Here is a 22,062-nt window from a genome sequence, read left to right on the forward strand (position 1 = left end):
ATACACCCAGTGCAACACAAAGCTATAGAGTATTGTGAAGAAAAGTACACTTTCAGACTTAATGTCTGTGTTAGGTTAACATAGCTTCATTGTAGATGACAAACTTAAAAACAGGACAATAGAGACAAAGGCAGTGGAGGCTGATACAGATGGCCTAGGCGGCAAACATTTACAGAGATGGTGAATGTAGTTAAATGTTTTCAGGTTAAACACTTGCAGAAACTCTTCAAACTATGGCATTACACATTCCGGTACAGTAGGTGGCGGCATGTACCCTTCACGTTGGTTTGCAGCCCGACATTACAAGTGAAGAGGTGCTTCCTTAAATATTCATTTGGAGAAGAAGACGACATTAAGTTGAGCTTACCCGTTTTGAATTTATTCTTTGTTCTCGACTTTGTATGAGAACTCGTGCTTGTTAATTGTGTAAGTTTTTTGTTAGTTAGGTAACTATATTTTGTGTTATATAGAACACAGTGTCATTGCTACAGGTTAGTGTGGGCCATCAAATGAGCTAACTGAAGCTAGAGGCCTAGCTGGCAACTTAGCTAGCCTCGACATTTTGCAGAGCTTTGTTTGAGCGGCAGTCTTTGCCTCCCGTCTAGCTAACGAAATTCGTTATCAAAGTTAAATTGCACACACCGTTACCATAGTTTCAGATTGTCTGTATTTTGTGACTTAACGCCGATTAATGTTGCGGTTAGCAACGTAGTCCTTGTGTATTTAATGACCACACGATTGCTCTGTGCGTTTGTTGAATGGTGTTTTAACCAACTATTCTCCGGTGAGTTTGTAATGCTCGGAGCCTACAGCTACGTGGGTGGGCCGATAATGAAGCTAAATTGATATTTGATTTCGCTTCATTTATTGTGGGGTTTTCTGCTTTCCGGGGGCACATTGGTTTCGTTTTAATAATGCTGTCAATCAACTTGCACACTTAGTCTACATAGGGTAGTTGCGAGTCCTTACTGGAGATGCATCTACATGCAGTGAAGATCTATAGGTGCATCTCAATAAATTAGAATATCGTGGAAAAGTCAATTTATTTCAGTAATTCAACTCAAATAGTGAAAACCGTGTATTATATAAATTCAGTACACACAGACTGAAGTAGTTTAAGGCGTTGGGACTTTTAATTGTGATGATTTTACTCACATTTAACAACCCGCCAATTCACCATCAATAAATTAGAATACCTCATAAGACCTATAAAAAACATTTTTAGTGAATTGCTGGCCTTCTGGAAAGTATGTTCATTTACTGTATATGTACTCAATACTTGGTAGGGGCTCCTTTTGTTTAATTAGTGCCTCAATTCGGCGTGGCATGGAGATGATCAGTTTGTGGCACTGCTGAGGTGGTATGGAAGCCCAGGTTTCTTTGACAGTGGCCTTCAGCTCATCTGCATTATTTTGGTCTCTCATTTTCCTCTTGACAGTACCCCATAGATTCTTTAAGGGGTTCAGGTCTGGTGAGTTTTCCTGGCTAGTCAAGCACACAAACACCATGGTCATTTAACTATCTTTTGGCAGTGTGGGCAGGTGCCAACTCCTGCTGGAAAATGAAATCAGCATCTCCAAAAAGCTGGTCAGCAGGAGGAAGCATGAAGTGCTCTAAAACTTGGTAAACGGGTGCAGTGACTTTGGTTTAAAAAACAAAACAAAAAAAGAAAACACAGTGGACCAACACCAGCAGATGACATTGCACCCCAAACCATCACAGACTCTGGAAACTTAACACTGGACTTCAAGCAACTTGGGCTATGAGCTTCTCCACCCTTCCTCCAGACTCTAGGACCTTGGTTTCCAAATGAAATACAAAACTTGCTCTCATCTGAAAAGAGGACTTTGGACCACTGGGCAACAGTCCAGTTCTTCTCCTTAGTCCAGCTAAGACGCCTCTGCTGTTGTCTGTGGTTCAGGAGTGGCTTGACCAGAGGAATACGACAACTGTAGTCAAATTCCTTGATACGGCGGTGTGTGGTGGCCCTTGATGCCTTGACCCCAGCCTCAGTCCATTCCTTGTAAAGTTCACCCAAATTCTTGAATCGATTTTGCTTGACAAGCCTCTCAAGGATGCAATTCTTTTGGTTGTTTGTGCATTTTTTTCCTACCACTCAACTTTCTGTTAACATGCTTGGATACAGCACTCTGTGAACAGCCAGTTTCTTTGGCAATGAATGTTTGTGGCTTACCCTCCTTGTGAAGGGTGTCGATGATTGTCTTCTGGACAACTGTCAGATCAGCCATCTTCCCCATGATTGTGTAGCCTAGTGAGCCAACCTGAGTGACCATTTTGAAGGCTCAGGACACCTTTGCAGGTGTTTTGAGTTGACTAGCTGAGTGGCATGTCACCATATTCTAATTTGAGATAGTGATTTGGTGGGTCTTTTTAAATGTGAGCAAAATCATCACAATTAAAAGACCCAACGGCTTAATTTATTGAGATGCACCTGTACATGCAAGTGAAGGTCTGACTGAAGAACACTGCTATTCAGCTGCCACACAGCATTGCAAGCTATAATGTATACGTAGCCAATGGAGAATACAAATAATGATCAAACATCAAAATTTTTATAAATTTGGCGTAAACCACCAGTTGTATTGAATGATCTGCGATATATTGCTGAACTGAGAGTGGAGGACAGTTTTATCCACATGTCAGCATGTAAATGTACCATTACTATGTGTTGATTTCAGTGTGTTATACCACTGGTTGGCCAGTGCTGGAAGACCTGCATAGTAATAAGAACAACATCAACAAAAATAAATTTAGTAAAAACTGTGATGTTGATCTCTGACAAGACCAGGCAAGTGTTGTAGTGTTTGTTTCTGCTGGAGTGTAGAAGTAATGGTGCTGAGGCAAGCAGAGAGATGGGAAGAATGTAGGAAAATTGGACACTGCTAATAAACCTGAAACTATGCATTCCACAACCTTTTTTGATGCCATGGATGGAACATTTTGGGACCGCTGTTGGAGAAATTAGAATAAGGCAGCAATGCAGTGGATGAACCTTACTACTGATGGGACGTCCTGTTTCCAGCCCTGTCCTGCAAGTGTGAAGGAACCCTCAGAAGGATGTGCAGGATGAGCGAATCATAATCGCCATGAGTCATGAATGCACATGCGTGTTGTGGTGGGTTAGTTACCCGAGTGTTTAATTTAGCATAACATTTTTGCAAATATTACTAAGGCTAGGATATGGCTACATGCTTTGGGAATAAACTACCACTAATTTAAGGTTGACAGATGTTGACCTGCTTTGTTTGGATCAGCTGGTGCTGATATAGCAAATGCAAACAACTTGTTGATATTATGCCATGATAATGGTGATGCTGTCCTTGATGCATTGAAGCTTTGTACCTGTTGAAGGACTACCCTCTTCCAAGTCTGCATTTGAAGTTTGTATATATAAATATATGATGGAAAAGGCCCCCCAAATGAATCATGGCAGTGTTTAAATCGTCAGTCTGGGTGTTATTATTCACTTCAGTGTTTGAATAAGTGGAAATACAAGGTGGAAAACCTGGAAGATTTTTGACCTACCATTGTGTTTTGCAGTGCTTGAATGCAGCATTAGTGTGGATGCAGTGTTAATGTTGACTTTAACGACAGGGTCATGAACACAGTGGATATGTTGAATCCTTTGTGGATTTTTGTGTTCCGAGAGGTGATGCACATATTAGTTTTCCAAAGGCTGCAATTTTATTGGCTGTGGTGTTGTGTTAAACAGGTAGACTTTATATCATTTGTAAGATGTAATGTTTGATATGATTTTGTTTGTGATAGGATTTGGAGTTCACATTTTGTTGCTTTAGCTGCTACTTCAACAAAAAGGTAGATGCTATATGTTGATGATTTAAAGTGGCTGTTGTGGACATTGATTGTAATGGTGTCCTTAGTCTGTGATGTCCTTTACCTCACATTGCTATTCTGGTTCAGTGGTGCTATACTGGACTATCAGGAAACTGACACTGAGAGCTAGAGAAGCTCTGTTGGCAATAATGCTATTCTATACCCTTCTGTTTGCAGGTGCTGTTGTTTGTGCTTCAGCATGGCTGTCGTCATCCGTTTACAGGGACTGAGAGTCACAGCAGGTACTGAGGATATTCGGAAGCTCTTCACTGGCCTCAAAATTCCGGATGGAGGTGTGCATATAATTGGTGGGGAGCGAGAGGAAGCGTTCATTATCTTTGCTTCAGATGAAGATGCAAGAAGAGCCATGACGCGGTCAGGGGGCTGTATTAAGGGTTCACCTGTTACATTGCTACTGAGTAGTAAAGCAGAGATGCAGAATATGCTTGAAAGAAGTACAAAAAATGTTGAGCTGGATCAAAAGAGGCATTTTAAGGAAATTGCAAGAGGTGCTAGAAGATCTCTGCACCCTGAGGCAGGCAGGGGATCAGGTAGCATATCGTATCACACTAATGATGACTTCTTTGGTGTGTTTCTCAAAGGAATGCCTTTCTCTGTGACTGAAAAGGATGTACGTGATTTTTTCAGTGGTTTATCAGTTGATGACATAATCTTGAGGAAAAATAAACATGGTGCAAATAATGGGACAGGTCTTGTCAAATTTCAAACAAGAGAGGATGTAATTGAAGCCCTGAAAAGGGATAGGAGATACATTGGGTCAAGGTATGTTGAGATTTCCACGACAACAGCAGATGATTGGCATCGGGTTGCTAGTAGAGTGCCGATTGTCAGCAGGGACAACAGCTTTAAAAGGGAGAGGTCACCTCTGCGCAATACAAGGAATCCACAACATGTGAGGTCACAGTCGCCTTTGGCCCAGAGGTCCATGCCTCATTCTGATGAAGAGTACTGTGTTTTGTTGGACAATCTATCCTATGCTGTGGAAAAAGAAGACATAAAAAGGCTTTTTTTATCCGCAAAGCTTCAGGACGACCAGATCCTGCACTTAATTGGCAGGGATGGGAAAAGAACCAGGTCTGCATTTGTGCTGTTCAAGAGTCTCCATGACTATTGCGATGCCTTGGCTGCTGAAAAAAAACAATTTTTCAACCGATTGCTTTATGTCCGCCCAATCTCAAGAGAGAACATGATCATCCTTCTGGAGTCTCAGAGTACGGATGTCCGAACACCTCAAAATTCTAAAGGGTTTCAGGACGGGCCTCCATCTTACCCCAGTGATCTTTACGACTCTGGGAAAACTTGTCTGTCTGTGTGGAACCTGCCATTTGATGTACGGAAAGTTGAGATCATGGACTTCTTCTGTGGGTTTAATATCACTGAGGACAAGGTGTTCTTGTTGCGTGACCATGAAGGTGCTGGGGTTGGAAAGGCTTTGGTTCTCTTTCAGTCTGAGGCAGAGGCTATGGGGGCACTCTCTCTCAGTGGACGACGGTTTCTTGGGTCTGAAGTGATACTGAAATGCATTTCACGTTCTGAGATTCAGCAGTTGGTTAATGAGTCAACAATGGGCCAAGAGCCAGCTGAGCAGGCATCACTGTCACGAGAGGAGAGGTACTTTGGCAGCAGCAGTGGGGCATCCTATCACCCTGGTGACACTGAGTACTCAGACTTAAGGATTTCTCATGACTGCAATACACCAGTAATTGGTATTAAGAAAAATGCCCATGGAGCCCGTGGGTATAAACCTTATGGAATAGACCCTTGTGCTTCACACGACAGGGGTAATGGCGTTCATGGCAGTTTTGGTGGCTCAGTGCAGCATTTTGATGGTGTCACCTGTGTAAAATTGGTCAACTTACCATTCCAAATCAGAAATGAAGAAATCTATGATTTCTTCTATGGATATTGCATTATCCCAGGATCTGTCACACTGCAGTATGACCAGGGTGGTAAACCTAAAGGCTCTGCAACTGTAGTATTTGAGTCTCACCAGGAGGCAATGACAGCTATTGCAGAACTGAGTGGAAGAGCAATAGGCCCAAGAAAAATACAGCTACTCCTTGTGTGAAACTGACATTGGTTTTCATGGTACCTAAGGTACCCTAGCAGTGTGGTTTGGATGCAGTGTTGATTGAAACAAAGTTTATTTAAGGGAAGCAACTGCCTTTTCCTTCTTTCTGATTATTGAATACAGTGATTTTAGTTATAGTTTTTTTTATCTAACTACATTTCATCTTACTGTGATGAGACAATATAGTTTGTTTTGTATACAGTGGAATTGTTTGTTTTTCCCATTGAAATGTTTTTGTTTAATTCATCTTGCAGCACTGAAAAATGTATGTACATTTATTTCACAGTGTGTTTGTATTGGTGTATAAAGTTGAAACCGTTGTTTTAGAAAAGCATCTTTAAACTGTCAGTTTTTCTACACAGATCACAGAGTACAAACAAGTGCTGACATAAACCTGTAAATAAAGTGCTGTTTAACCACCAGTTAAAAGAAATCCATTACTGACTGAACTACACTTGAGTGCTTTTATGTGTTCATGATTGAATAATAAGTTGGGGTATATACACTATGTTTTTATAAAAAGGCTTTTAAAATAAGAGCAGTAGGGGGATGAAGGCTGACCACTTTGAAAAAATGTGTTTCTAATGGCAGGCTAATCTCACTTCCTCACATAGGAAAATGCTTCAAAGCCAGCAGCAGGTGTAGCATTCATCTGGCCTGACTGAAAATCAAATTTAGACCAGGACATGTATCATTATTTCTCACGTTTGGCTGTAGAACAGAGGTTTAAAATGTCATACCAAATTGTACACATTCCCAATTTCAGTTTCATTGTAGCAGCCCCTGATAAATCAACACCACTTGGATTTAAAAACAACAAGCTTTAAAAAATTCACTCCACACCAGATACCTCAGCTCTCTGCTGAAAAGCTGTATATAAAGTTATATCACCATCATGAAGCTACTATTTGTTGCAGGACTTTTTCATCAAACTAGTTTTGGCTAGTCGTGGTTTATAGCAGTTTATTAAGTACAAGTCTGCATATTTGGCAGCGGTTGTAAGATATCCTATATGGTCTGAATTTGCATGCTCCAAAATAATTTTATTTTGTAACGTCTCTACCGGAAATGGTTTAGCTTGGAGCAGCAGGACAGGTGAGGTGAAATCCGGTAGTCAGAAAGCTACGCTGAAGGAAATCATTAACTTTGCAGGTGAATAATTAAACATAGTATGACTTTTTGACGATTTATATGTAAAAGCGAGATGATGATGAAGACTCGACTTTTTTTTTTTGTTTTTAGCTCTTTGGCAAATGATGCTAGCTAGGAAGATGGTCTCAGAGTTAAACTTGTGCATCGTCACGTTGCATTTGCATAAGTTAATGTTACCTTCTTACGGTGTTATTTTGCTGCATTAATGGGAAACTTTGTATGAGCTTTGGATACAGTTCAAATTGTGAACTAATCAGTGATTTGTAAAGTCGCTAACGTTGGCTGTAGCGGCTTGTCGCCATGGTGCATGAAACGTTACAATGGATAACACGACTCGTCCAACTGTGTTCCTAAATTGCTTCTTTAGTTAACTAGAAAAAGTTGTCGAAACTGCCCTGTTCTGCCAGTATTCACAGATTATTAATTAAAGTCGGTTGCCTAATAGTCAACCATTAAAGTTAAGATAACAGCAGTATAAGTCATTTCTGTACGTTATAAAATCCACAGTTTTGTAACGGTTGTATTTTTAAGCATTTTAGTTTGCCTATGGAAACTTGACAGTACTGTCAATTTATGTAGGATACCTGTGATAGGTGAATACTTTTGTCTATTGCATAACTGCTGTGAAATGGGTAAGATGGGTTGAAGCCTGACAAATAACTAAATAGTAATTTCTCAGATTCCTTTGAGTGAAGGAGTTGTATGTTTTTCTGTTATGCAGTCGGTGACTTTGGTCCACCCCACGCCCTCTAGCGGTTTGCAAGCCCCACTTTGGAAAGAACAGAAAAGTAATGTATCAAAACATTAGTATTGTCTGGTTTTATTAATATGGCACTGCTCAGTATAAATATAGTATGCTGGGTACGCATTGTAGACTGTATAGTAGGCCTAAAACACATTTAAACCATTCTGACACCAGAATGGAGGTATCAAGGAGAAGAATCCTCCAAAAGCACCTGGAGCCAGCAAGACCTCTGCGCCGCTTCATCCATACTCAGATTGGTAAGCAATATGTAGCTTTTGTCCAGTGTACAAGATCAAAGATGTTAGTTTAAAAACTGTGTTCATATAAGAATTCTATCTCTTCATTTAGAGCCCAAAATAAATGGTGCTACATGTGCACAGGCACTGATGAATGAAGTGGATCAAGAGGTAAGCAGTGTCAAATCATCACATTTCAGAACTTGAAATCAGACAGCTTTGTATTTCTGCTTAACATAAAGATGCCAATTATGAAAAGTGTTGATGCATTTTCTTTGAAACAGCTAACCAGTTCAGCATTATAACTGTTCAGTGTTTCATCCATTTAGTTGATGAACCATTTGGCTGCTAGGCAGGTGATTTATACAAAATACAACCTTCTTATTTTGTGCTTGATAGACAAATGTTGGTATAGAGCAGTTCTTGAAGCTTGTCAGTCTGCACAAACAGAAAGAAGGTAAGGCCAAAAGTGTTTTCTGTGACATGCTGGCAAATATATGCATTTCTGCTCATGAGGACTTGTAATGTTTATGTTTACTTAATGTGTTTACTCCCCCCCAAATACTTGTTTACAATATTAGTGTATGTGGTGGTGCTTGTATTAACAGAATACTAAACCTAGCTGCAAACATTGATTTGAATGTATATTTTTGTAGAGAGAATATCCTATACAAGGGAGTTTTTAATTGAACTGGCGAGATGTCCTGAGGCCAGTAAGAAGCCTTGTTTCTTGCCAGACCATCCAGTAGTCTTAAACAAGGCAGTAAGTTGGGTATTTGTACTAAATGTTATAGTGGTATCATCACTAAATGTCAGAATAATACTAACGCTGTTGATTGGATTGAATTTGTTTTTTTTTACTATATCAACAGAGAGATCCTGGCCACATAGGGCTTCATGAAATGATGTGGAACGGTGGGAAAAAAGAAATGTGAGTTTAATCTTATTGTCTGAACTCACTTTGACTTTATCATGTCCCTTTCATGCGGTAGCAGTTTAGACAATATAGATTATGATTTGAATGGAATGCAGATTAGTATTTAAAAGCAAATTAGTAGTTCACATTCATATAAAACTACATTTTTACATGAATTAGCCTTAATTACTGGTTGCTTTTATTATTGTGTTATTGTCATATTTTTTTCTTCTGGTTTTAGGGTGACAAAAAGCTTTTTCTCAGATTAACCCAACGAGTGTTTAGTTTTCTTTTTCCTGTTGTTTTTTTGTATTGCATTTAATTTGTGTCATTTTTGTTTGCAGTGAAGTTGGACAAATGCATGACCACTTTAGTTGTACATGTTTTTTTTTTTTGTTTTTTTTTTGCTGTGTAATGCTTTGGGTACAGTGAAGTATTTATGGTATAAAATGAATGCTATGTTATGTATATTCATAATATTTACTGTATAAATAAAATTTACTGCACTGGCGTCATAAAACAAAACTTGACATTGATCAGATTGATGTTTGTCATCAGCTGAATTAGCTGCGGGTACATCAGCATTGGGATTTAACAATGTTTTTTTGTATTTTTCAGATGATTGTTTTTGGTTTTCTGGCCCATGACTCCACTTTTATCCTTGTATGCAGTCTCAGCCAGCAGCTGTTTTCAGTGAAAAAGCTGTAGTAAACCCACAGTATGTTACCTGCCCAGTCCCGAAGAGATTACTAAAGGTTGCAAATAGCTGGTGAACATAGTGGAGCAATAAGTAGCTAAAGAGATAATTTTTCTGTCATGGTTTGTGGTAAACTAAAACAGAGCTTACGAGGGGATGAATAGTGGACTTGTATCCATCAAGTGGAGTGATCACTGTCATGGTGCTGTGTAGCTGTTGTGTAACTAGTTGGTTAAAACACATACACAAATAAAAAATTAAATGAAGCTTTAATGGTGCAGTATCAAACCATGTATTTTAATTTCCACATACATTTCACATTTTACCCTTCATTATGAGCCAATATGTCCATGTTAAAGCTTTTTCTTTCACCTTTTTATTAAGCAGAGTCATGACATATCCTTATTTCTACATCGTATTTTCTCAGGTTAAGCAAACAGTGGCTGACTCAGTTGGTTTCATCAGAGTCCTAACTGCCATTCTGTCAGTCTCACTAACAGACTCTACTTAGACTCAATGAATTATGAGCGTTGACTCGTCCTCCCAAATCAAGGAGTATGGTATCATCATAAATGAGAGTGAAGGCGAGTCACAAGGTCACCAGTTTGGGGTGAATATTCAGTTAAGATCTTGTACACCGTTCTCACAGAAATACTTGAATTTACTTATGGAACAAATCAGCTATGTCTGGAAAGGAGCATGAGGAGTAATTTCTGGCCGATCACTCCAGAAACACTGGCCTGAGCTGTTATTTTGATGAGTCTGAGGATTAGAGTCTTACATAAACTTAACAGAATTCTTTTTTTTCTTGCCTTCCATAGACATTAATGTTAGTTATGACTTTAGGCTTTCAGGACAGAGTGGCTTGGACTTCATCCATCACTTTTCTGCTGCTTATCTGCACAGGGTATGAGACAATGGGCATTCATTACAATATTACAAATAGCTTTAATTCTTACACTTAATTGATCTACACTACAAAAACCCTGAAAAATGAAATGTTATGAGGCTGCCTGGAATCATTTGGTAACGGGGGATATTTTCATGACGTCCTGTGGTTTCCTCTGGTGAAATAAGCAGCTGTGGTAACCGCACATCTTCTTTGGTACGTGACCGAGGCGCAGTAGCCTACATCCCATGAGTATGCTTTCAGGTTAGCTGGACACTTGTGACGTGCTGGACGTCACGTCAGGGGGGCGGGGCCTTCAGTGTTCACCGTGTCGATGTTAGACGGCAAAATTAATTTGTTAGGAACAGAGGAGCAGCGAGTGTAAAGGGCTTCGTTCCAAAGGCAAGTATGTAGCTCATCTGTTTGTATTGTATTGTATTGTATTGTAGCTTTTTGGCTTTGACTGTCACGTGGGCTTATCTTGACAATGGAGTTCATTGTCTCTTTTTTTCCCCGCTGTAAGTGATAAAGTGCTTTATGTAACGCGGTGCTGTACTATGAGGTGTTCATAATATGTCTAGGTATTAATTATGCGACTCTGAATTGTATTGAGTTTTACATTAAACCAATTCCGCACCGCATTAAGCATTCATTCCATAGTAAATGCAGCTTAATAACATTCCGATGTGTTCGAAGGTGGTGGTCAGTGAATTGTTTTCGGACGCGGCTGTTTGCGGGAAGATGGATTCAAAGGTTGACCAAAGAAGCCTGTCATGCAGCAGGTGAGTTCCAACACAATAAATGTACTAATGTTGACTTAAACGGAACCTTATCACAAAGTATGCTAAGGTAAATCTTTATATGAAGAAGCTACAGGGTGTGTCAAGTTATTAAGTTCCTTGACCTTTTCCTGAGAGTCCAGGCGGAAATAGTATTATAATGAGAACTTTTTTTTCTTTACATGAATAATTTAACATTCGGGTCGTTAGTTAAACATACAGAAAATGGTAGCCCTGAAGCCTATACAGTAAGTGGCTGATTTTCATTTGACTTTCATGTTGAATCCATCTATACATTTTACCTTTACCTCCTATTAAAGGAACATTTCGCCTCAATCACAAAACATACACGTTTGACTTGACACAGTTTCCCCAAATCGATCAATCTATCTAACTGTTGTCTGTCGATAATGTACTTTGTGTGTGTGTGTGTGTGTGTGTGTCTGCCCTGACACAGTTTAGGAAAATGAAAATTTTGTTGTGTTGGTTTACTGCCATGAGTGTCACAAAGGAAATTTCAACTTGGGTGCTGACAAAGACTTAAACAGACAAGTGTTTCAAAACCAACGCATTTGCATGGCTATTTCACTAAGTGAGAAAAACATTTTTTATTTTATTTTATTTATATATTTAAATTTAGGCTAGTTGAACTGACCTAGCCTGTATCCTGGCCTTTGAATCACTACCCAGATCTCTGATTCGTTCAGTGAAAGAGCAAATGAAACGAAACAAAATGGTAGTTTGGTCTGATTATCAGGCCAAAACTGACATTTAATATCTGTTCTTTTCTCTCTTTAAGCCCTGTTTATGTGCACAACCCACATCTGGATGTACTCAAAGAGGACATCCTGTACCACTTAGGTTTAGGAACTGCAACGCATGACCTACAAGCTATGTTTGGTGATGTCAAAGTAATTATCTTTATGATATTTATTTGTGAAAAAATATCCCCTATTTTATCATCATCAATTAGTATAGCAAATATTAAGGAATTTTTTGTGTGTGTTTTCTTTCAGTTTGTTTGTGTCGGTGGCAGTGCCTGGAGAATGAAATCATTCATTGAGTATATTGCTGCTGAGCTCGGTATGGAAGATCCCAAATCAGAGTACCCGAATATCTGTGACGGAACTGACCGCTATGCTATGTACAAAGTTGGCCCTGTACTGTCTGTCAGTGTATGTAAGAGCAAAAGTCTCGACTTTGTTTTCTTTTTTATAAACAAGTACTATACTGATAATACAAAAGTCAATCTGTTGTGTACTGTCCCTAAAATTTGTTATACTGTAAATGTTTGTACCTTATTTTTTAGCATGGGATGGGCATCCCATCTATTGCCATAATGTTGCATGAGCTAATAAAGCTCCTTCATCATGCACGTTGCACAGATGTTACAATTATACGCATTGGGACATCTGGTGGAATAGGTACGTTTCCTTTTATTTTTATAATCTAGATGCCTGATCTGATTACATCTGATTGTATCTGCTTCATTATCACATTGGTAATTCTGCTAACACATCAGGGATGCTAGTCTCTTTGTGATTCTGTAGCTATACTCAGTACATTTTAAATGGAAGCTTTCTCTACTTTCAGTCTCAAAGTGATCATCTCATTTACCATTTTTGGTTTTCAGGGCTTGAGCCTGGCACTGTTGTTGTCACCAAACAGTCTATGGATGCCACTTTCCTGCCCAGGTTTGAGCAGGTGATCCTGGGGAAGACTGTGGTATACAATACTGATCTGGACCAAAGCCTGGCTGAAGAGCTTTTGCAGTGCAGCAAGGAGCTGAGCCAGTTTGAGACAGTGTTAGGCAACACCATGTGTAGTCTAGATTTCTACGAGGGTATGAGTCATATATGTGTTAATCACATTAATCACAGATATGTACAGAGGTTCAGTTGTAATGCCCATTTTTGTTCTCTGTCTTATCAATCACCCAGGACAAGCCCGTTTGGACGGTGCTTTCTGCTCCTACACTGAGAAGGATAAACAGGACTACCTCATTAAAGCCAGTGAAGCAGGAGTCTGCAATATTGAAATGGAGTCATCAGTTTTTGCTGCTATGTGCAAGCTGAGTGGCCTGCGAGGTAAGAGAATACACTGTCATCATTATACTATAGCTGGGAAATTTCTCTGCATCTCAAAATACAATGTTGTCTTTGCACTTTGTTGAGTATCTAACATTCATTTCTTATGTAAAGCTGCTGTGGTTTGTGTGACGTTACTGGATCGGCTGAAGGGGGACCAGCTGACCGGCTCTCATGAAGTTCTTCACAAATTCCAGGAATATCCTCAGAAACTCGTTGGCTACTATATTAAGAGGCAGCTGAAGGCTAAAGCAGGAGGTAGCTAATTGTAACAGTCATTACACTGGTGTGCAAGCCTACATCACACAAGCTCTTAAAACGCGAGACACCAAAAACCTGGTGCAGTTCAATGACTCCACTTTAAATTGTTTTTTTTTTTTGTGTTAATGTTTTCCTTTTAATCAGGTGCCATACCTTTTAATATGCACACAACATCCACTGAATTTTGACATTTTTGCACTTTTTTTTGATTGATTCCACTGTAATGATAAATTGTCATGTACTGTTTTTTTCCTCATGTATTTTAACTTTAATACAGTCTAACTGAGAATTAAATGTAATAGTTTATGGTGAACAAATATGTCTTAGCCTTAACTAAGGCTGCCTTTTGTTTTATACAATGTTCAAAGTTATCTGTCAAACTTGAACCGATGATTGATAAGTCTAGGCTTACAACTGTTTCACAGCAGACATTTTGGCTCATCATAACAGGAGAAACAGGTGTAAGTGAGACTATAAATGTGAATTTAAGCAGGCTAATTCCAGGACACTGGTTTCCACACACTAGCTTACTGCCATGACTTACTGGGACACTTGATGAAACTGAGTTACTTGAAACTTGCTTCATTTGTGCTGTGAAAAATATCTCTGCAATGAAAATATTTTATAGCAAATATATTGTGTTGTTTATTAGGATTAGGTTTCTGTAATCTTTGTATATTTCTTTGAGAATGTCACAAATTTTGACGGAAATAAATATCCACTAAATGTCTTATTGCAAATAAAGCCTCATGTAATCTGAAGTTTTTGTCTTACACCCTGGCCTATTAGAGTAGCACAAGTTAACAACAGCTCTGATGATGAATAACATCCTAACAACATCCTTGATAGGAATAATGAAGTTAACATTTGAATCATTCACTTGGCTTATAACTACAGATATAATTTCTTCCTTTAATCTTATATCACTCAAAAACATGTATCCTATACTTATGTGAAACTTTCAGATAATTAGTATTTGAATTACTATTGAATCTGGTGTCACAGGGTTAATTTGAATTCCCACAATTGTACTCTTTGTAGGCTAATACTGATGTTAGATGCTGAACCAAACTGTTAAAAATAAATTGGACAGTCTGACTATAGCAAGGCTCATTATTATTTTTAACAGGTATAGTTCACAGCAATAGGCCACTGTTTTCTTACTAACCCATTTCATTAGCAATGACGGGGTCTATACAATATCTTTATCAGCTTTATTTGTCTGTACTTTAACTGCCAGCTTTAAATAGGCTCATAGATACCGTGGATGCTGGAAACCGCTGTGCACGTCAGAGGGCAGAGGAGGGCCTTGCTGCGCGCTCCCGTGCGTGCCCACCCCCGATCTGTTCGCTGACTCAGTGCCTTAAGCAGCATCAACGTTCACCTGAGCAGAGCTACAGCATCTTCCGAGAAGAAATACACCAACCATGTCTAAAACAGCAACCGGTAAGCAATGTTTAGACCTGTTCAGACTGCTCCTGTTAAAACCCATGAATGTGACGGACACATCCTTTCTGTGTAGAGCCTGTGTCAGTCCCGTGTAGTCTACCGGCTGGTGGTCATCTGTCAGGACGTCGCTGAGAAATGTTCTCTTTTGTGTGATTAACTAAAATTAGGCCATTCACCTTGATATTTCTCTAAAGTCTATGGGCCTATTGTCTCTTCACGAGAGTGCGGTAATGATAGCAAGCATCCTCCGTCATTAGGCTCCTGAAATGTCTCCTGTAGTATTATCATCTATGTAAGTGTGTTCACATTTTCCTCTTTTGCCTTGATCTAACGTAGCAGTTGATAAGTAGGCAATATGGATTAGCCCTAGACAGCTTTATTTACAAGGCTGCACCTGCGCTCCATGATACAGCGGCCCCAACATGCAGCATAATGCAGACGGACCCCACCCAAGATGCTGGGTTGCCGACCATTTAGCCGACAGTGAAACTGGGAGGGCTTCATCAGTCTGACATTTATATTACCTTGCTATAATTAAACCGAAACAGCTCCAACGTGTCATTTAAAAGCGTTTCACTAACCTGAGCATGACTGTTTTAATCCGCTGATTTATTTGCGATTGCTCCTTTTATTTATCTCTCTACCTTTCTCCATTTGCCATAGCAGTATCACCACTCGTGACAGATGGGCTGCAATTCATTTTTTAAATAAACAAACACACTTTTGGCAAATATACAAATGAAAATTCCAGACAATTAGGCCTTATATAGACCCTTATTCTAACAGATACAAACTAGGCTGTGTCCTGCATTAGTCATCCCCTCTGATGGACAGTTATTGTTGTAGGCCAAGTATTTAGCATATTTGTTTTCATGGATTTGTTTAGCCTCTGTATGCATATCTTAAAAAATCACAATATGGCAGGTTAATGTAAGCAAATGGTTTGGCCATTTTAAATGCAATATGTTGTAGCGACAGGCTTCATTGTGGTGTGTGTGGTGGCAGAAATGTAGCAGAGAAGACAGGTGCATGGCGAGGTGGGAGGCCGGCCAGCCCTGCAGCAAGGGGATGCTCCACACACTGGCCTTTGCAGCAGAAGGCTTAGCAGCACTGAGAATCTGTATAAAGAGCCCCAGGGGCACTTTGTTCATGAGAAGAGGGGAAAAGTGACTGAATTTGTAGATACATTTAAAAATTGTCCAAGAAACCGGTAAAAACGCACAGTTTCCCAGATCTTAGCACACTGATTTATTGATTGAAATGAACAATGTCTTATTATAGCATCCAATAAAGTAAGAGCAATGCTTGTTTGATCTTAGTTTGATGACCCTTACAGAACGCATTTATTCAATGAATTACTAAGCAGCACAGCATTGACATTATGTACATTTTAGACTCTCAAAACACAGTGGTCATTTAACTGGGTTGTTGAATCATTTTCCTTTATGAACTTATAATATATGAATTTAGAAATATCTAAACTTTGATTCCTTGACATTGTTTATTGGACAGGGAGGTAATATTAACTGAGTATTAATAAGTCTCTTTCACTGTTTTCATGAGTAACATGGAGAGACTCACCTGGATGCTATGTCATGTCTTTATGTACCTACAGCATACAAAGAAAAGATGAAGGAGTTGTCCGTCCTCTCCCTCATCTGCTCCTGCTTCTACCCAGAGCCACGCAACAAGCTTATGTGCGAGTTTGAAGGTAGGATATGGATCAGCTCAAACAGATTTCGTTTTGAATGAAATAAATTGCCCCCATGGCTGTTCTATGTGCCTTGTAAATACAGACTAAGCAATAATGACATATTATCAGACAGATATGTTATACTACTGGACATTGATTTTACTGGTATTATTTTTGTGACTATGTGATTCACAGACATGGAGGTGAAGCCTATAAACAAGCGAGCCTCGGGCCAGGCCTTTGAGGTGATTCTCAAGCCTTTGTCTCCGGTGTCAGATATAGCACACAACCACCCCTCACCCCCCAAGAGGGATATCTCTTTGGAGGACATTGAGAAGAAACTGGAGGCTGCTGAAGAACGGAGGAAGGTGAATGTTTCACTTATTTAAATGGTACTGGCTGTTATAAATGGATAAAAAAACATATATACCTCAGTGTACTGTTTTTGATGTGCATATTTAGTACCAGGAGGCCCAGGTGCTGAGGGTGTTGGCAGAAAAGCGAGAGCATGAGAGGGATGTGTTGCTAAAGGCAATGGAGGAGAACAGCAACTTCAGCAAGATGGCTGAGGAGAAGCTCCTGATGAAGATGGAGCAGATCAAGGAGAACCGTGAAGCCCATCTGGCAGCCATGATTGAGCGTCTACAGGTGAAGGTGAGAAATGCTAAACTCTAAGTCATCTCCTGCAGAAACAAAAGCCTGAGTTCGCTGTGTTGACCAGAGAATGACTGAGTCCTGTTGAGTGATTACTCTCACTGCTCTGTGTTGTTCTGTATTTTTCAGGAGAAACATGCAGCTGTTGTGCGCAGGAACAAAGAGCTGAGGGAAGAGCTGACGCCATGAGTTTCACACGTCTTGAATTCTATGGTCCATCTACATCCCACCATCCAGTCCTGACCCATCCTTGCCCCTGCCCTCACTCTGTCTGGAGGCTGAGAGGTTTGAGGACCTCCCCATCACAACACACCACACCACCAGTGCTCACAACTATAAGTATTATCAGTGGATACAAACATGGATTTGATTATTTTAGAGAAAATGCAAGTATGTGGCTATTATTTTGTAAATGCCTGTTCCTCTCCCCTTCTCTCTCTCTCTCTCTCTCTCTCTCTCTCTATCTATCTATCTATCTATCTATCTATCTGTCTATCTATGATGGTAAGTGAAGTACATACAAAGATTGTACTGTACTGCACCGTACAATTTCACACATTTTGTTCATCACTGATTACTGCTTCGGTTTTTGAAATTTGGCTTTACAGCTATTTTCTTGTTGGTGTTTCTTGATGATGCCATGATGTTTCTGTGTTTTTGTGAAGAATCACAATTGGTGTACCTAGAGTCCTCAAGATAACAGCATATCCCATCTGTATCTTCCTCACGCACACCTTCTCATTCTCAACATGTACACTTGGAACTTAAAAATACGCCAAACCCACAGATTCATAAAGCATCTGCTCCCTCTGAAATGAGCTTGGTAATGAACTTGATAGGTGCTTTGTTGTTATTAAGAATGTCTTTGCCCAAGACATGGCAGATTCCCACTTACCCTGTCCAATGCCATTTCTCTATGACTCTATCTTTAGTCTATTCAAAAGCTCTGTTACGTGCACAGTATTTGGGGATTAATCTGTTGAATGTTATGCCACCATCCTGGTACCATGCATAGTGTCTTGGTCAGTGGAATGTGCTGTTGCTCCCACCTTGATATTGATAGTGAGAACATAACGTATGTCTGTGTGGGTGTGTGCGTGACTGCGAGTTTACCGTGAGGCATCATTAGCATCTGCTCTCTTTAGGGGATTAGAGAATGGATGCAGGATGCTTTACTTCAGCACACTGAACTAGTCTCTTTTTAATATATCTGATATCTGCCTGCATCTTCTGCTGCTTGTGTTTCTCCTTCATATATTTCTCTGTGAAAGCTTTGCTGAATAAAGATTTGGGGTTCTGTGAACATGGCATGTACTATCTAATAATTTTCTGTGCTAAAAGAGGAAGGAAAATGTAAACTGCCAAATAAAAGAACCAGTTATCTACACATCCTGACAATCACTGACAACCATAGTCTTCCCCAGTTGATTTTTCACGTTCTAGTCTAATGTTAATTCATCTGAAAATTTAATTTTGGTATAATTCAAAATATACTTGGGCTTACGGCTTGAGGGTAAGACTCATATATATTCAACATAAAACAAATCTAAAATGAGCCATGAGGCATGTAGAAGACAATCAAAAAAGTGCCACATTGCTCCACTAGATGGCAGTGGCAGATTTGTTTAGACCAAAGAAGTCAAGTTGGAGCCCACACCCCTCCCAAGGTAGGCTAAAAGCTTGGAATATGCCTAATGCAAATTCAGAAAAAAATAAAAGAACATAAAGGCTATTCTGCTAGGTCATTTATGTCTCTTTGTGTGTGAGAATCATGAGGATTTGAACCAGGACACCAGACGCAGACATTTCTGCATCTTGGGTTTAAATTTCTTGATTTTTTTGGTCCCCAAACGAAAGCAGTACTCTTATTTTATTATTAATAGCATGTGGCTTAAGCCCTCAGGGTAAATCACAGGCAGCAGCTGCCCCTTGTGGAGCACAGAGGTGCAGCATTGATGGGTAAACCAATTTTTTCTCCATAGCTTTGCCTTAATTCTCAAATGACAGTTAAAGAACATTGACGTTCTCCACAACATTTGGTTTCTTCTGTAAAAAACACACAAAAACCCCCTGAATTTCTCATTCTTTTCTTACAAACAGCAATTGTATAACATTTCTGCAAATGATTAAGTACAGTTGGCTACAATTTCAACAATTTATCAATTGTCCTTTTGGTCAAAATGGTTTAGTTGCTTCTTAGTTAAACAGTCTTGAATTCCAAAACAGTTAAGAGTTATTTCACTGATCATGTCATCACATACACATTAGTTCATGCACGTGTTATATATGCCAGGGCCTCAACTATTTTGAATTCCACACCCCTTCACCTGAATTTTTACTGCATAAAAATAAATACAGTAAGTTACAGTGTACAGAAGGTGAGGGGGTATGAATAGTTTCCAAAGTAACTGTATATACTGTATATTCAGCTAAATTAATAAATTGGTTTTCAGGTGAAACTTGAATGTCACTTATGGGGAGCGTCCCACATCATCCAAGGATGTTGAGAAAGTTCCTAGCACCATGCTCTCCACTCTTGAATTCAGCTGAAGATTTTTTTGTTCTGCATGGAGGTGAAAGTACATGATCATGCACCATTAGACCATATGACATTGCTGGATGCCATGAATGCTGCATGTGAGGACATCACAGCAGAAGCATGCAGGGGATGGATATAACACACAGGATGATTCTTCCCCTGCTGTATTGCCAGGGTGGTGTGAGGTGGATCAAAACCTGTGGCCAAACAGTCAGGAGCCACACAATGCTCTGTGACTCCATTGTTTGATTTAGTACTTCAGTTTTGTATACTGTGTTGGTCTATTGTACTGTGTTGAATTTAGATATTACAGGAAAATAAAACAGTTTCCACACATTACTGCAAACGTAAGTGCTCCACTATCCCATTGCCAAAACATCGAAACATTTGAGAACCTTAACTTACACAGTGCTAATGGAACATTTTATTTTGATAGGGCTGACACAAGGATTTACCTTTGAAACATAAGCTACAGGTTTTGGGTGAAATATATCCTTTTGCTGATGAACCATACATAGTGTTTTGCTATATGTATAAACAGTTCTGAAAAATGCACACTAAGCTTTGACGATGAAATGATGAACCTGTAAAAGATCTGTCACCAAGCATGGACTAGAAACACCTTAGAGCTGAGCAGTGATTTACTAGTTTAGTTATCTGATTGTTGTTGTTGCTTTTTAACTGCTTTCCTCCAATGTCCACATCCTGTTCACACTATTGTCTCCGTTTCAGACCACCCCAGGCTGGTGAGGTCAGGGCAACATTGTAAAGGATTTCCTGTGGCTCTTAATGATTTCCTGGGTATTCATAAGGGCAACAATGCTCTCAGATTCGGTTACTTACCTGGCAGTAAAAGAACTGCCTTTCAGTCAATAAATGGGACCTTATTACGTCATGATTAAGTTCTACAGGATTGCAACAAAAAAGCGCCTGCAGATGATATGTCATTTGGTAAGACAGGGTCTTAGTCACATGGAGGGCAGCTAATCTGTGTAGGAGTTAAATTGCCACGTTACACATGACGAAAACAGAATATAACAAAACCTTAAAGGACCAAATGTAACAGAAATAAATACTTTGATTTAAATCTATGTTTTGTACTTTTAAAAATTTACTGGTAGAAAAATATTACAAATACATACAAGACTTCAAATTTCCAATTCTCCATTAGTTAGTTTTCCAAAAACAGCACATATAATATGCATATTCATTTCCATGCATTTCTGGTAGCACCAGTGAAGCCAATCGAATTAGGTAACATTAAGTGAAGTACAGACATCCATTCTTGTTCAATGCAGAAGTTTCAGTGTCTGGTCTACAGAAGAATACCTCTTTGTGCTTTCAGTAAATCTATTTATGGCTCATATGTCATATCAGTTCTCAGACAGTGCATGTTAACTAAATTAGTTATCAATTTCAACAAATAAAAAAAATCTAGAATTTCTGTCTTGATAAGAGTGATTACATAATGTAAGGAAATTACATCCTTCAGCAAAATTTCCAAGTTATTTTTTATGCTTAATACAATAAAATCACTTTGCACTGTGTTTTATTGCTATAAAAACAGATGAGGCAGGTTGTCCTCCCCAGTCTGTGGTGGTGGGCACAGCTCAGCTGTTGCCTTCAGTCTTGTTGCTAGTTTCAGAAGGCTCCAATCTCTGTGCCCCAAGGTCTGTAAGGCTTTGACAGGGTGGAGGAGGGGCTTACTGTGTTGAGGGCCATTGGGGAGACAAGAGGGAAAGCACCAAAAGAGAGGGGGAAGGCTGAAAGCGAGGAGAGAGAGGAGAGGAGTGGTGGGGAAAGCTTGGATGTTGGCACAGAGAGACTGAGGGGCAGTGAGCTGTTGGGAGGCATTCTGAGGGCCTCTGTGGGGGGCATGACACTAAGTCTGGATGTCCCAGATGCCTCAGTGGAGGAGGAGGAAGATGTAGAGGAAGAAGAGGCAGAGGGTGGGCTGCTGTTGCTTCTGGATGCAGGTGTCCTGCCCTGAGGGTGTTGTAGGAGGGGGTGGGGGAGAT

The 22,062-nt window shown here is 39.6% G+C and overlaps 3 protein-coding genes across 16 annotated transcripts in view; 2 read left to right on the forward strand and 1 right to left on the reverse strand.

Annotated features, from left to right (window-relative positions):
* The first annotated feature begins 320 nt into the window (after positions 1-320).
* Positions 321-14,469, forward strand: upp1 (uridine phosphorylase 1). 14 transcript variants are annotated; one of them, XM_020612812.1, is made up of 15 exons: positions 5,940-7,099; positions 7,821-7,887; positions 8,019-8,101; positions 8,193-8,251; positions 8,480-8,537; positions 8,737-8,843; positions 8,953-9,011; positions 9,615-11,100; positions 11,279-11,364; positions 12,161-12,272; positions 12,378-12,536; positions 12,671-12,785; positions 12,995-13,204; positions 13,302-13,448; positions 13,563-14,469. In XM_020612812.1, exons 9-15 carry the CDS (start codon positions 11,324-11,326, stop codon positions 13,712-13,714), a joined length of 936 nt encoding a protein of 311 aa, XP_020468468.1. In that variant the 5' UTR covers positions 5,940-7,099; positions 7,821-7,887; positions 8,019-8,101; positions 8,193-8,251; positions 8,480-8,537; positions 8,737-8,843; positions 8,953-9,011; positions 9,615-11,100; positions 11,279-11,323; the 3' UTR covers positions 13,715-14,469. The 14 variants fall into 14 exon arrangements, 6 of the variants coding, with proteins under 6 accessions (XP_020468467.1, XP_020468466.1, XP_020468468.1 ...); XM_020612813.1 differs by having other exon boundaries at positions 9,615-10,988; XM_020612814.1 differs by having other exon boundaries at positions 9,615-10,984.
* A 552-nt stretch (positions 14,470-15,021) lies between these two features.
* stmn2a (stathmin 2a) lies at positions 15,022-18,892 on the forward strand. Its single transcript, XM_020612861.1, has 5 exons — positions 15,022-15,155; positions 16,774-16,869; positions 17,047-17,219; positions 17,314-17,505; positions 17,635-18,892. The coding sequence occupies exons 1-5, from the start codon at positions 15,137-15,139 to the stop codon at positions 17,692-17,694; spliced, it is 540 nt and encodes a 179-aa protein (XP_020468517.1). The 5' UTR covers positions 15,022-15,136; the 3' UTR covers positions 17,695-18,892.
* A 1,558-nt stretch (positions 18,893-20,450) lies between these two features.
* The window catches only part of LOC109967334 (hairy/enhancer-of-split related with YRPW motif protein 1-like), a 2,781-nt gene continuing 1,169 nt past the window's right edge, over positions 20,451-22,062 (reverse strand). The window contains 1 exon segment of the mRNA XM_020612838.1: positions 20,451-22,062. This exon segment is cut by the window's right edge and continues 13 nt beyond it. Coding sequence (XP_020468494.1) covers positions 21,686-22,062 — 377 coding nt within the window. The 3' untranslated portion in view covers positions 20,451-21,685.

Source organism: Monopterus albus, unplaced genomic scaffold (genome assembly GCF_001952655.1).
Source record: "Monopterus albus unplaced genomic scaffold, M_albus_1.0 scaffold127.1, whole genome shotgun sequence".
Classification (NCBI taxonomy): domain Eukaryota; kingdom Metazoa; phylum Chordata; class Actinopteri; order Synbranchiformes; family Synbranchidae; genus Monopterus; species Monopterus albus.